Source organism: Lynx canadensis, chromosome D1 (genome assembly GCF_007474595.2).
Source record: "Lynx canadensis isolate LIC74 chromosome D1, mLynCan4.pri.v2, whole genome shotgun sequence".
In the NCBI taxonomy this organism is placed as follows: domain Eukaryota; kingdom Metazoa; phylum Chordata; class Mammalia; order Carnivora; family Felidae; genus Lynx; species Lynx canadensis.
The window spans coordinates 104,533,158-104,547,080 of NC_044312.2; the positions used below are offsets into that span (position 1 = coordinate 104,533,158).

Below are 13,923 nucleotides of genomic sequence, written 5' to 3' on the forward strand. Positions count from 1 at the left end.
AAAAAACAGTTACTAATGAAGGTCTTTGGTAAAAGCGAAGTGATATGAAGCAAACTTTCAGACGGCAGGGAAACCCATACAGATACTAAGTCCAACTTATAACGGAGGTGGGAGATGGAAGGATGTTTCAGCCCTGAAGACATTCATCTTACAGCTGGGGAGAACCAGACCCCCTAACAGGCCAGCCTCTTGACCATTTAAGGATTAGGAATGACCAATGAGAAGTTATTTCCTGAGATGATCCTCAAACTTTATTTGATGTAAATACAACGCACTTAAAAAAATCAGCAGATAGTGTACAATCTTTCAGAACTCATTTACTCATACACTGCTCCTCAGTTAGATATCAGAGCTACCCGAAGACTTGGAGGGTAGGCTGATGGGAATAAAAGTGTAGATTCTTTCTCTCAGCAGCCTTTGTACACTTAGTTCTCCCACTCTCACTACACACGTTCAGGCATATAGAACTTGCCCCAGTACCGTCCCTTCTGGGCCAAGTCATACGGGCTCAGGACTTTGCGTATCCCCAGCATGTTGGCAGTGGCTATGCGCTCAAAGGTCCAGGGGTTTTGGTTGTTCTGTTCCCTTTCCTCTTGATCTTTCCGCATCTTCTCTAGAGTCTCACGGCTCACAGCCTTTGCTGGGAAGGGCAACTTGTGGGCCACCTGGTCGAGGAAACCTTGTACCTCTTTGAATTCACAACGCCCACCCATCTCTACTATGAGACGGCCAGCCTTCACGGGAGTCACGTAGTGATCAATGGCACCTTTGCCTCCCCCCATGCGCTGTCCCATACCCTTGCGGGTGATGGGCTTGAAAGGGGCTGGTACTCTCCATAAAGCAAACATGTTCTTGGGGTCCAGAGAGCGGTTGATTGTCAGGCGCATCATTTCAAAATGGCCCCAGTGGAGGTAACCACCACCCAGTGCCTAAAAGTAGATGAAACAATTAGAAACACGTGGGGACTTAGGTATCTTTTATGGGCTCTTTCATAATAACTGCGGCTTCAATGATATACATAAAGATAGAAATAGAAGTTCTAGTAAGAACCATGGAGGAAAAGCCTAGGGTACAGTAATAAATGAGAACAAGGGTGGACCCATTTCAGTGGATAACCAGGGAAGGCCTCTTTGAGGAGATGACACTTAAAGCTGAGGCCAGAATGGTAGGAAGTGGCCAAGGGAAAACAGACAATAGTTACAGGCAGAGGAATGGGGTATGTGAAGGCCCTGACACAGTAAGGGGCTTGGGGAGTTGGAGCAGAAACCAGAGTGACTGGAGCAGACTAAGGGACAGGACTTGGGCATGAGGTTCTGAGAGGTTGGCGGGGCTGCTCATGCAGGCTGTGGGAAGGACCGTAAAATACTGCTCTGGCCGCCTGATGGGAAATCAATCCTAGTTCACACCCATTTGTGCAGCTTCTGACATCAAGTCTTCATGGGAGCTACCTGAGTAAGGAAACAGTTGTCCCACATCCTCAGTCATGGGTAGTTTTATTTCTAGCAGAGGTCTGAGAAGATTTCACAGTATGATTATAGGGGCCAAATAGGTAGCCTCTTCCTTTTCCTGCTTTTACACTATCTGCACTCTACACGAAAAAAAAAAAAAAAAAAGAGAACTCAAATGTTTACTGGGTAGCGCACATCATTTTAAAGAGCAAACGGTGGGGGCGCCTGGGTGGCTCAGTCGGTTAAGCGTCCAACTTTGGCTTAGGTCATGATCTGATCTCATGGTTTGTGAGTTCAAGCCCCGCGTCGGGCTCTGTACTGACAGAGCCTGGAGCCCGCTTCAGATTCTGTCTTTCTTTCTCTGCACCTCCCCCACTTGTGCTCTGTCTCTGTCTCTCTCTCAAAAATAAACATAAAATAAAGAGCAAATGGTGGCAGTTCTAATAACACCTGTGGAGGAAGAGAACAACTCCAAGAGCATGAGATTTTGCTAATCCCTGACTTCCATCCTATAGCCACTTGACACTGAACTCACTTACCAAGATTGCAAAACTGCCTTCTGTGAACTCGGTGGCTTCGGTAGAAGGTCCTCGTATGTCACTCAAGTTCTTGGGTTCCCTTCTGACTTTTGGCACAAGTGGAACCCTCTCAACAAATCTAAGCTTGGGCTTTTCAGGAATGGAAACATCTAAAAAGAGCACAACCAAGAATAAATACAACAACACATTTCGAAGGATCCATTTTCTTCTAGAAAGATTTACAACAATCAAGTGAAAGTCTTGAAGTTACCACTAAAAAGTAATTCCAGAAGCATATTGGGTTTTTCCTGCCAATGCTTTTTTTTCCAGTGTCAACTGGAATCTTTTGGTTATGACAAGACTTAACGGAGAGGCTTCTGAGCCTTTGAAGATGCGCAGTTTTAACCTTCAAACAAAACGCACTCTCTGCCTGAAACTAGAAGCGAGACCACTGGGAAGGTACAGAGATCAAGAATGTCACAGAGTTAAGACTGGCTAACTTTTTTTTTTTTTTTTAATGTTTCCAAGTGCTAGACACAGAGTAGAATGCTTTATGTGCACTATCTCATTTAATCTTTAAAGCGATTTTATAGCTTAGGAATTTCTTAGGGCTTCCCTTCTTAAAAATGTTGAACATTTTCAAGTTTAACACACATAATCAAAGGGCCAAATAAAAAGTGTACAGCTCAGTGAATTATCACAAAATGACTGCATAAACACATCCACATTAACACACCCAGATCACGGAACAGAACATTAGGCGGGTACTATTTTAAAGCTCCATTTTATAAAAGGGGAATGTGAGGCCTAGAGACATTTTGTAATTTGTTCTAGGCCATTCAGTGAAAACAGCAAAGTCAGACCGTATGACTTTTTTTTTCTTCTTCAAAATACTACATGGCCTCTCTGGATGTTAATGGGGGTAGTGGAAAGAATATTTACTACAATGAATATGAAAATATCTACATTCTCCTGCTCTGCCACATTCTTTTTTTTTTTTTTTTGTAATATTTTAAAAAGTTTATTTATTTTGAGAGAGACAGAGACAGTGTGAGCGGGGGAGGGGCAGAGAGAGACTCCCAAGCAGGCTCCACACTGTCAGCATAGAGCCCAATGTGCGGCTTGAACTCACGAAATCACGCTATCAAGACCTGAGTGGAAACCAAGAGTCGGACACTTAACCGACTAAGCCACCCAGGCGCCCCTCTGCCATGTTCTTGTTAAGAAACCTACAACCCAGGAATCCTTTGATCTGTGCTCTATTTCTACAGGGCTTTTCACGCTGACACCTGTATGCTGCATACAATGGGCAACAGCTTGCGGCACTGAAGGCAGATGGACTGAAATGCAGGCCAGACGTGCTGCATCCTTCTTTCCTATCAAACGTTCTGACAAGTTGGGAGGAAAAAAATTATAACTTTTAAGTCATTTAAAACAGGTCTATAGTAAAACAAGCATGGCTTTGCCATGGAGTCAAACACAAAACAGGAGCCTTCAAGGAAATACCAAATTATTAATGGGCTATTTAGGGTTACAGAAACTGCCCATTCTCCTCCAGTTTCTACAAGCAGCTACAGAGGAACTTAGTGATGCTTTCTCTCACCTACAAGTCCATATGTATTTCCAGAGCACAGAGTCATTTAACAATTACATGCAGAAGCCAAAGCCCTCAGAGGTCAAGGATGCTTTTTTTTTTTTTTGAGATTTCCAATATATTAGCGATATGGTAAATTAGGGACGCCTGGGTGGCTCAGTTGGTTAAGTACTGACTCTTGATTTCAGCTCAGGTCATGATCTCACTGTTTGTGAGCTCGAGCCTGCATCTGGCTCTGTGGTGACAGCGCGGAGCCTGCTTGGGATCCTCGTTCTGCCCCTCCCTGGTGCACGCTCTCTCTCAAAATACATAAATAAACTTTAAAAGAAAAATAAAAGATATGGTCAATTAGATTTACAATTGAGGTTTTTCTTAACGTTTGTATTTAAAAAACCAATGCTTTTCACATATGTTGTTATATGACCGCATATATGTGACATCCTTTAGACAGAACATCAAAAGTTCAAATTTGATGCCAATCAGCCATGGCTGAGGGTGGACCATGCGCCCCAGTTGGTAGGCCATACAGGACCCATCCCATGACACATCTGCTCCAGAAAAGCAGGGACCTTTGTGGGTCTCTCTCGTTTTCTGATGTATCCCCAGTGTTCAGAACACTTGGCATACAGTAAGCCCTCGATACAAGTTTACTGCGCGAGTGAATGGAGATAGGAAGTACAAGAACCCTCCTACGTCTTCACCTACCCTCTTCTAGGGTCCATCAGAGAAAAACACGAAACTGACACAAGCTCTCACCCTCAAAAGCCGGCACCGGGAGCAGCGTCTTCAGGCCAGCACTGGCGGGCGGGGCGACCCAGGAATCTACAAAGACAAATCAAATTAAAAGACGAAAGCGACAAGACCTGGGCCCGGCACAACCTGGACCGGTCACTCCTAACGGAGTGCCCTGATAGTGGGCCGCGGGTTCCACTACGTGGGCTCACAGGCTCAGGGCTCCCCAAAGAAGCCCGCTAGCAGGGGTCTCCGGGAGCCGACCCCCCCCACCCCCGCCCCAGGTGGCCGCCGCTCTTCGCCACGAGTCCCCGCGGCGGGGGAGCGCGGCCCCTACCCAGCGCTTCGGTAACCGTCGGCAGAGCCTTCCCGGAGCTGGCGAGGTGCCGCACTGGCGCTGGGGAGGAAGGGGACGTCTTCTGAGTGACCGAGGGGCCTCCTGACCTGACAGTAGCTGCGTTCGCAGGAGCGGCGCCCCCACGCGAGCCAGCACCCGCCACATGGCCACGCGCACCCGGCCGCGCCGGACTCCCCGCGGCGATCTCGGCGACTCCCGGGACACGGCCGGCCCGGAAGTCGCTTTCGCATCGGTCCACTCTGCAGAGAGTCCCGGCGGAAGCGGAAGAAACCGGGCCGCGGGGTTTAGGTTCCGCGCGGGCATCCGCTAGCCACGCCCCAAACCCCCGGTGCCTTCTGGGAGTCTCCTTACAATCCGAGGTCTTTCGTGGGATGCGGGCGGCGGCGTCCGGCTTCCCGGGCCGAGTGTCGCGCTGAGAAAGGTTGGCTTCACCCACCCGGTTGCGCCTCCCAGCTCACTGCATTAAGCCCCTTGTGTGTGGGGGGGGCGCTCAGAGGCATTAGGAAAACACCACTGATCATTCACCGTGGCCTGAGCTTTTAGCGGGCGCTTGCAGTGTGTCGCGTTCAGTACCTCATCACTGCGCGGAGTCCTCCCAACGAGTCCATGAGATAAGGAAGGCGTGACACCCATTTGCAGATTCCATCCCGAGGGTCGTGGGGTTTAATTCACCCCGGTCACACACCAGGAAAACTACAATCAGAATTGGAGTCTGTGTGACTCCAGGGACCCCAGTGACGGGACAATATCAAAACTTGATTATCAAGTTAAAATAACGCGTAAGTATTCTGGGAGGATGTTGGGCAAAATCATTTTTATGGGTTTGAAGCTTTTTGATATTTAGAATGAGAAAGGATCTTTCCCCAAGCTTAGGGCACAAATAGGATTAACAAATTGAGACTGATGTCTGTTGTATTTAAATCATCCTAAATCTGCGTATGGTCTTTCCCCAAGGATTATTTTCATAAATGGCAAAATTAAAACCTGGAACGCTTCCAAAGCTACTGGGAGAACTTTCTGTGTCCACCGTCTTAGGCACTTCTTGGTTATCTGCACACTGAAGCTGTCTCAAAAGAGTTAGTGGACTTTATTACAGCCAACCATTTCTGTCCTTTAAGAGCAGCTCTAAAAGCTTTTTACTGACCCCCACTCCCAAGCCAGTGTCAGATTCTAGGCATCTCTTGCCTGCTCCCCTCCACAAAAAGTGGGAGATCCGAATGTGCTCACGCGTTAAAAAATCTCAAGCTGGATATTGTGTAATTTTGCTTTGGATGGAGAATAAAGTGTCAGTACAATCCCTCTTTGGTCTCGAAGTCTTTTGGTGGCCCCCCAACTTCCACCTCGTTACGGATTTTAAAAGAACTAAACAGTAGGCGCACCTGGGTGGCTCAGTTGGTTAAGCGTCCCACTTCCGCTCAGATCATGATCTCACGGTTTGTGGGTTGGAGCCCCGTGTTGGGCTCTATGCTGACAGCTCAGAACCTGGAGCCTGCTTCGGATTCTGTCTCCCTCTCTCTCTGCTCCCCCACTCATGCTCTGTCTCTCTCTCAAAAATAAATAAACATTAAAAAAATTAAAAAAAAAAACCTAAAAAGCAAGCTCAAAGTTTTACCTTTAAATAGTAACTATTATAAGTGATGTCTATTTTTCTCTGCAAGAGTTGTGCCAGGTACAATAGAGGATACAAAGAAAAACCAGTGATCCATTTCTTTAGGAATTTATATTTATGTAGGGACAATATGATGAGCATATAATAATGTTGAGGTATCACAAAAGAAGTATGAATAAAGCATTGTGGAAATGGGAGGAGGGATGTGAGGTCTTCTCTGGTCCCTAAAAAATTTTCTGTCCTGCCATTTCTCACAGCTCTTTATTTACACTGTTCTGATAATTCTATGGTATTTATTTGTAGGAAACTGATGTTCCAGGATGCAATGATTTGCCACACAGCTAGGATGATGCAAAGTAGGGGTAAAAACCTTGATGTTCTTTTACTGGAATGGGTTTGTTAAAATCTCCCAAAAGTTAGTCTTCAGACCAGCTGCATCAGATGTCCCTGAGACCTTTGTATAAATGTAAATATCTGGTCCCTACTTAACTAAGTCAGAAACTCTGAAGGTGGGGTTCAAGAATTCCTATTGTGAACTAAACCCTCACGGGTGATTCTAATGCCTAAGCAAGTTGAGAATCGGTGCCCTGTGAGCACTTGGAAAATTTAAAAAGCAGAGTATAGCTACAAGCCACTGTTTTGGGATCATCCAGGTCTATATCCATTGGGATTTGTATTTTTTCCATCTGTATGAAAATTACCTAGCATCTCAGTTTTTAATCTTTCTAACTTTTTTATTTATTTTACTTTTTTAAGATTCTATTTTTAAGTAATCTCTATACCCAACGTGGGGCTTGAATTTACAACCCCAAGATCAAGAGTCACATGCTCTACAGACTGAGCCAGCTAGACTCCCCTAATCTTTATTTTAAAATCAAGAGATAACAGAAACCTGTAGCCTAGTCCTAGGTTTGGTTCTTTTTTTTTTTTTTTCAATATATGAAATTTATTGTCAAATTGGTTTCCATACAACACCCAGTGCTCATGCCAAAAGGTGCCCTCCTCAATACCCATCACCTACCCTCCCCTCCCTCCCACCCCCCCCATCAACCCTCAGTTTGTTCTCAGTTTTTAAGAGTCTTTTATGCTTTGGCTCTCTCCCACTCTAACCTCTTTTTTTTTTTTTTTTTTCCTTCCCCTCCCCCATGGGTTTCTGTTAAGTTTCTCAGGATCCACATAAGAGTGAAAACATATGGTACCTGTCTTTCTCAGTATGGCTTATTTCACTTAGCATCACACTCTCCAGTTCCACCCACGTTGCTACAAAGGGCCATATTTCGTTCTTTCTCATTGCCATGTAGTACTCCATTGTGTATATAAACCACAATTTCTTTATCCATTCATCAGTTGATGGACATTTAGGCTCTTTCCATAATTTGGCTATTGTTGAGAGTGCTGCTATAAACATTGGGGTACAAGTGCCCCTATGCATCAGTGCTCCTGTATCCCTTGGGTAAATTCCTAGCAGTGCTACTGCTGGGTCATAGGGTAGGTCTATTTATAATTTTTTGAGGAACCTCCACACTGTTTTCCAGAGCGGCTGCACCAGTTTGCATTCCCACCAACAGTGCAAAAGGGTTCCCGTTTCTCCACATCCTCTCCAGCATCTATAGTCTCCTGATTTGTTCATTTTGGCCACTCTGACTGGCGCGAGGTGATATCTGAGTGTGGTTTTGATTTGTATTTCTCTGATGAGGAGCGATGTTGAGCATCTTTTCATGTGCCTGTTTGGCCATCCGGATGTCTTCTTTAGAGAAGTGTCTATTCATGTTTTCTGCCCATTTCTTCACTGGATTATTTGTTTTTCGGGTGTGGAGTTTGGTGAGCTCTTTATAGATTTTGGATGCTAGCCCTTTGACCGATATGTCATTTGCAAATATCTTTTCCCATTCCGTTGGTTGCCTTTTAGTTTTGTTGATTGTTTCCTTTGCTGTGCAGAAGCTTTTTATCTTCATGAGGTCCCAGTAGTTCATTTTTGCTTTTAATTCCCTTGCCTTTGGGGATGTGTCAAGTAAGAAATTGCTACGACTGAGGTCAGAGAGGTCTTTTCCTGCTTTCTCCTCTAGGGTTTTGATGGTTTCCTGTCTCACATTCAGGTCCTTTATCCATTTTGAGTTTATTTTTGTGAATGGTGTGAGAAAGTGGTCTAGTTTCAATCTTCTGCATGTTGCTGTCCAGTTCTCCCAGCACCATTTGTTAAAGAGACTGTCTTTTTTCCATTGGATGTTCTTTCCTGCTTTGTCAAAGATTAGTTGGCCATACTATTGTGGGTCTAGTTGTGGGGTTTCTATTCTATTCCATTGGTCTATGTGTCTGTTTTTGTGCCAATACCATGCTGTCTTGATGATTACAGCTTTGTAGTAGAGGCTAAAGTCTGGGATTGTGATGCCTCCTGCTTTGGTCTTCTTCTTCAAAATTACTTTGGCTTTTCGGGGCCTTTTGTGGTTCCATATGAATTTTAGGATTGCTTGTTCTAGTTTCGAGAAGAATGCTGGTGCAATTTTGATTGGGATTGCATTGAATGTGTAGATAGCTTTGGGTAGTATTGACATTTTGACAATATTTATTCTTCCAATCCATGAGCACGGAATGTTTTTCCATTTCTTTGTATCTTCTTCAATTTCCTTCATAAGCTTTCTATAGTTTTCAGCATACAGATCTTTTACATCTTTGGTTAGATTTATCCTTAGGTATTTTATGCTTCTTGGTGCAATTGTGAATGGGATCAGTTTCTTTATTTGTCTTTCTGTTGCTTCATTACTAGTGTATAAGAATGCAACTGATTTCTGTACATTGGTTTTGTATCCTGCAACTTTGCTAAATTCATGTATCAGTTCTAGCAGACTTCTGGTGGAGTCTGTTGGATTTTCCATGTATAATATCATGTCATCTGCAAAAAGTGAAAGCTTGACTTCATCTTTGCCAATTTTGATGCCTTTGATTTCCTTTTGTTGTCTGATTGCTGATGCTAGCACTTCCAACACTATGTTAAACAGCAGTGATGAGAGTGGACATCCCTGTCGTGTTCCTGATCTCAGGGAAAAAGCTCTCAGTTTTTCCCCACTGAGGATGGTATTAGCTGTGGGCTTTTCATAAATGGCTTTTATGATGTTTAAGTATGTTCCTTCTATCCCGACTTTCTCGAGGGTTTTTATTAAGAAAGGTTGCTGAATTTTGTCAAATGCCTTTTCTGCATTGATTGACAGGTAAATATGGTCCTTATCTTTTCTTTTATTAATGTGATATATCACGTTGATTGATTTGCAAATGTTGAACCAGCCCTGCATCCCAGGAATGAATCCCACTTGATCATGGTGAATAATTCTTTTTATATGCTGTTGAATTTGATTTGCTAGTGTCTTATTGAGAATTTTTGCATCCATATTCATCAGGGATATTGGCCTGTAGTTCTCTTTTTTTACTGGGTCTCTGGTTTAGGAATCAAAGTAATACTGGCTTCATAGAATGAGTCTGGAAGTTTTCCTTCCCTTTCTATTTTTTGGAATAGCTTGAGAAGGATAGGTATTATCTCTGCTTTAAACGTCTGGTAGAACTCCCCTGGGAAGCCATCTGGTCCTGGACTCTTATTTGTTGGGAGATTTTTGATGACTGATTCAATTTCTTCGCTGGTTATGGGTCTGTTCAAGCTTTCTATTTCCTCCAGTTTGAGTTTTGGAAGTGTGTGGGTGTTTAGGAATTTGTCCATTTCTTCCAGGTTGTCCAGTTTGTTGGCATATAGTTTTTCATAGTATTCCCTGATAATTGCTTGTATGTCTGAGGGATTGGTTGTAATAATTCCATTTTCATTCATGATTTTATCTATTTGGGTCATCTCCCTTTTCTTTTTGAGAAGCCTGACTAGAGGTTTATCAATTTTGTTTATTTTTTCAAAAAACCAACTCTTGGTTTCATTGATCTGCTCTACAGTTTTTTTAGATTCTATATTGTTTATTTCTGCTCTGATCTTTATTATTTCTCTTCTTCTGCTGGGTTTAGGCTGTCTTTGCTGTTCTGCTTCTGTTTCCTTTAGGTGTGCTGTTAGATTTTGTATTTGGGATTTTTCTTGTTTCTTGAGATAGACCTGGATTGCAATGTATTTTCCTCTCAGGACTGCCTTCGCTGCATCCCAAAGCGTTTGGATTGTTGCATTTTCATTTTCATTTGTTTCCATATATTTCTTAATTTCTTCTCTAATTGTCTGGTTGACCCATTCATTCTTTGGTAGGGTGTTCTTTAACCTCCATGCTTTTGGAGGTTTTCCAGACTTTCTCCTGTGGTTGATTTCAAGCTTCATAGCATTGTGGTCTGAAAGTATGCATGGTATGATCTCAATTCTTGTATACTTATGAAGGGCTGTTTTGTGACCCAGTATGTGATCTATTTTAGAGAATGTTCCGTGTGCACTCGAGAAGAAAGTGTATTCTCTGCTCTCTGATGCAGAGTTCTAAATATATCTGTCAAGCCCATCTGATCCAATGTATCATTCAGGGACCTTGTTTCTTTATTGACCATGGGTCTAGATGATCTGTCCATTTCTGTAAGTGGAGTGTTAAAGTCCCCTGCAATTACCACATTCCTATTAATAAGGTTGCTTATGTTTGTGAGTAGTTGTTTTATATATTTGGGGGCTCCAGTATTCGGCTCATCGACATTTATAATTGTTAGCTCTTCCTGATGAATAGACCCTGTAATGATTATACAATGCCCTTCTTCATCTCCCAGGTTTGGTTCTTGACGTAAATGGCACCCACATGCGTGTTGTCTGTATGTAAGTGTACAGTACCTCATTTTAATAAAAGATTAGGTTTTTGCTTATCAGAGTGACTAATATCATAATGTAATAAATCACCATGGAACTTCCTCGCCCCAGGAAGCCCACAGAACCTTCTCAAGGGGCTACTTAGTATTCAGTTATTCATCAGTTTAGCTTCCATATGGTGTAGAGCATTTCTAAAAGAGCAATGGTACTGATGTGGTGTTTTGGGGTCTGGGAGTGAATGGTCAAGAAAGAATGCTTGAGACATTTTTGGTGTACAAGAGTAGCTTTTATTAAAGCACAGGGACAGGACCTGTGGGCAGAAAGAACTACACTGGGATTATGGAGTGATTGATTATATACTTTTAAGTTGGGAGGGAGTTAGGGGTAGTGTGAGTCTCTAAGGAATTTGGAAGCGAGGTTTTCAGGATCTTGAGGGGCTAGCTGCTGTTAAGAAAAAGTTATTTCCTACTATCCAGGAAAATATTAGTCATGAGACCCTTCAGATGTATATCAGTGGGCCATATATTTGGAGGATGATTGCCAACACGTATCTTGGGGAAGGGAGTAGAGAAAAAGGAAGTTTCCAAAGGGATTGTTATATGTTAAAGAAGACTTACAGGATCCTGGAGGTCAGGCCAATGTCAAGCTCAGGTTGCTTTTTGCTTCTAGCAAAGTAGTAACCTTGAGGCAGTTGATTTCTTGGAGAAAGGTCACCCTGCCTGTCTCAAGGACTTGTCAATGGGCTGTAGGTTGTAAGGAGATTTAAATTTTTTCTACATTTATTTTGCCTTTGTTCTCCCCATGAGTACCCTAGATTTTTCCACAACAAAAACCAATATATTCTAATACAATATTAATAATTAATATTATTATTATTTTTAACATTTATTCAATTTTGAAAGACAGAGAGAGACAGAGCATGGGCAGGGGAGGGGCAGAGAGAGAGGGAGACACAGAATCGGAAGCAGGCTCCAGGCTCTGAGTTGTCAGCACAGAGCCTGATGCGGGCCTCAAACCCGTAAACTACAAGATCATGACCTGAGCCAAAGTCGGCTGCTTAACCGACTGAGCCACCCAGGTGCCCCAGTAATTAATAATATTGACTTGCTGTTTACGAGAGGTTTTTATTGACACAAAGACTATCTTATTAGAATCCTGTTTCAAAGATGATAGTGGTGGAAATGATGCACAGGAAAGCATTCATTCAACATGTCTCCATTGAGTGTCTACCTTACTGGCATGAGAAAAATGAGTATGTCTACACATATTCCAGGGCTTTAAAGCTAAATTAGATTGAATCCCAACTTGGAAAGCTACTGAAGTTTTACAGAAGAGCTATTTCCAGCATTTTTCATTGATTAAATCAACAGGCTTAAAGAAAGGACCAACTCCTCAATTGTTTGACCAAGAAGAGGGAACCATGGCAACTGTTCTTGTTTTTGTCTTGGCATTCACTGACTATACCTGTGGTATTCCTGTGAATGGTTTCACCTATGTCGTGAATGATTCCCTATTGTCGTTCAGTCGAGTTATTTACAAATCTTTTATTATAGGCCATGCTGCAATGAACTTTGTACACATCCTGTTGGTACTGTTTTGGTATTTCTTTCCGGCAAATTCCATAAAAAGAAATGATGAGATCAAAGGGAATGTTCGTTTAAAATCGTTTTTGCTCCATACAATTATGCAAATTGACCTTCACCAACAATGTATCAAGGTACCTGTTTATCCACACCCTTGCTGAGCTTTCTTGTACACCTTTCTTTTAGAGCTTTGCCAGTATGAAAGGTGAGAGATGATGTCTAATGGTTTATGTTTATGATAGGCTGTTAAAACGGGATTGCATCTGACTCAGCTTTGCCTGAGGCCCCAGGCTGTGTGGTAATCCCCACATTCCCAAGTGAGGTGCTAGGCCTCTTGGGCAGGATTTACGAAGGACATGGTAGGATTTGGCTTCACTATTCTTAGCTCTCCACTTTCTTGCAGCCTGTTAAAAGCACTGAAAAAATCAAGAAAAGAAGTGCAGCCTGGAGATTACAGTAAAGATTTCTTTGGACAGTGTTGTTGGTATATTGTGAGTTCCACTCTCGCTCTCCCATGGCTAGGCATTGGGGTGCTCCATCAAGCTTAGTGAGAGACATTCCAAAACACTCAGCTTGATATGGCCCCCTGCTGTTTGAGGGGGAGTGGTGTTGGCCCCAGGTTTGAGAAAAGTCTATGTTTGGAGGTTTGATGCAAAGTAGAGGGCTGCGTTGGGAAGTAATTACATCTTCACTGATGATGGGGCAAAGGCGTGCATATCTTGTTCACCAGATGTGGACCCCAGTGCAGTGCGTCGGTTCAGGGTTTTCTTATATCCTGTCCAACAGGACCCCACTGAGGAGCAGAGAGAAAGAAGCTGGAAGAAGTGATGATGGATGTCCAGGGCCTGAGGGAAGCATCATATGCAACCGGCCAATCGTTCAGCAGAGATGACTTTGCATGCATCCGAATATCCTCAGCAGTTAGGGTAGGGTATTTGTGTGTGTGTGTTTCTCTGAAGAATCCGTAAAGCACCCCTGAGAGAAAGAGTATACTTTAAACCATACCTGGAGCGGAGTCAACCGCTGTTGGGTGCTGGATGAGTTTGCTCGGCTGCTGTAACAAAGTACCCCAAACTGTGGGTCTTAAAACAACAGAAGTTTATTGCCTCCACAGCTCTGGAGGCCACAAGTCTGAGGTCAGCTGTTAGCAGGGTCCGTTCCTTCTGAGCACTGTGAGGAAGGGTCTGTCCCGGGCTTGAGGACGGCCATCTTCTCTCTGTCTCTCTCCCCATCCTCTTCTCTTTCTGTGTGTCTTTGTGTCCAAATTTCCCCTTTTTGTAAGACAATAGTTGTATTGGATTAGGGCCCACCTTATTGACCTC

General features: G+C 43.4%; 1 protein-coding gene and 1 long non-coding RNA gene across 2 annotated transcripts; one reads left to right on the top strand and one right to left on the bottom strand.

Moving 5' to 3' along the window:
* Positions 1-225: 225 nt before the first annotated feature.
* On the bottom strand, positions 226-4,877 carry MRPL16 (mitochondrial ribosomal protein L16). The gene is made up of 4 exons (XM_030332613.1): positions 4,737-4,877; positions 4,317-4,382; positions 1,988-2,136; positions 226-929 (listed from the first exon to the last, which is right to left on the bottom strand). The coding sequence occupies exons 1-4, from the start codon at positions 4,792-4,794 to the stop codon at positions 444-446; spliced, it is 759 nt and encodes a 252-aa protein (XP_030188473.1). The 5' UTR covers positions 4,795-4,877; the 3' UTR covers positions 226-443.
* A 153-nt stretch (positions 4,878-5,030) lies between these two features.
* LOC115525420 lies at positions 5,031-13,573 on the top strand. Its single transcript, XR_004344145.1, has 3 exons — positions 5,031-5,429; positions 12,572-12,735; positions 13,388-13,573. It is a non-coding gene; the product is annotated as an uncharacterized LOC115525420 (long non-coding RNA).
* The last annotated feature ends 350 nt before the right edge of the window (positions 13,574-13,923 follow it).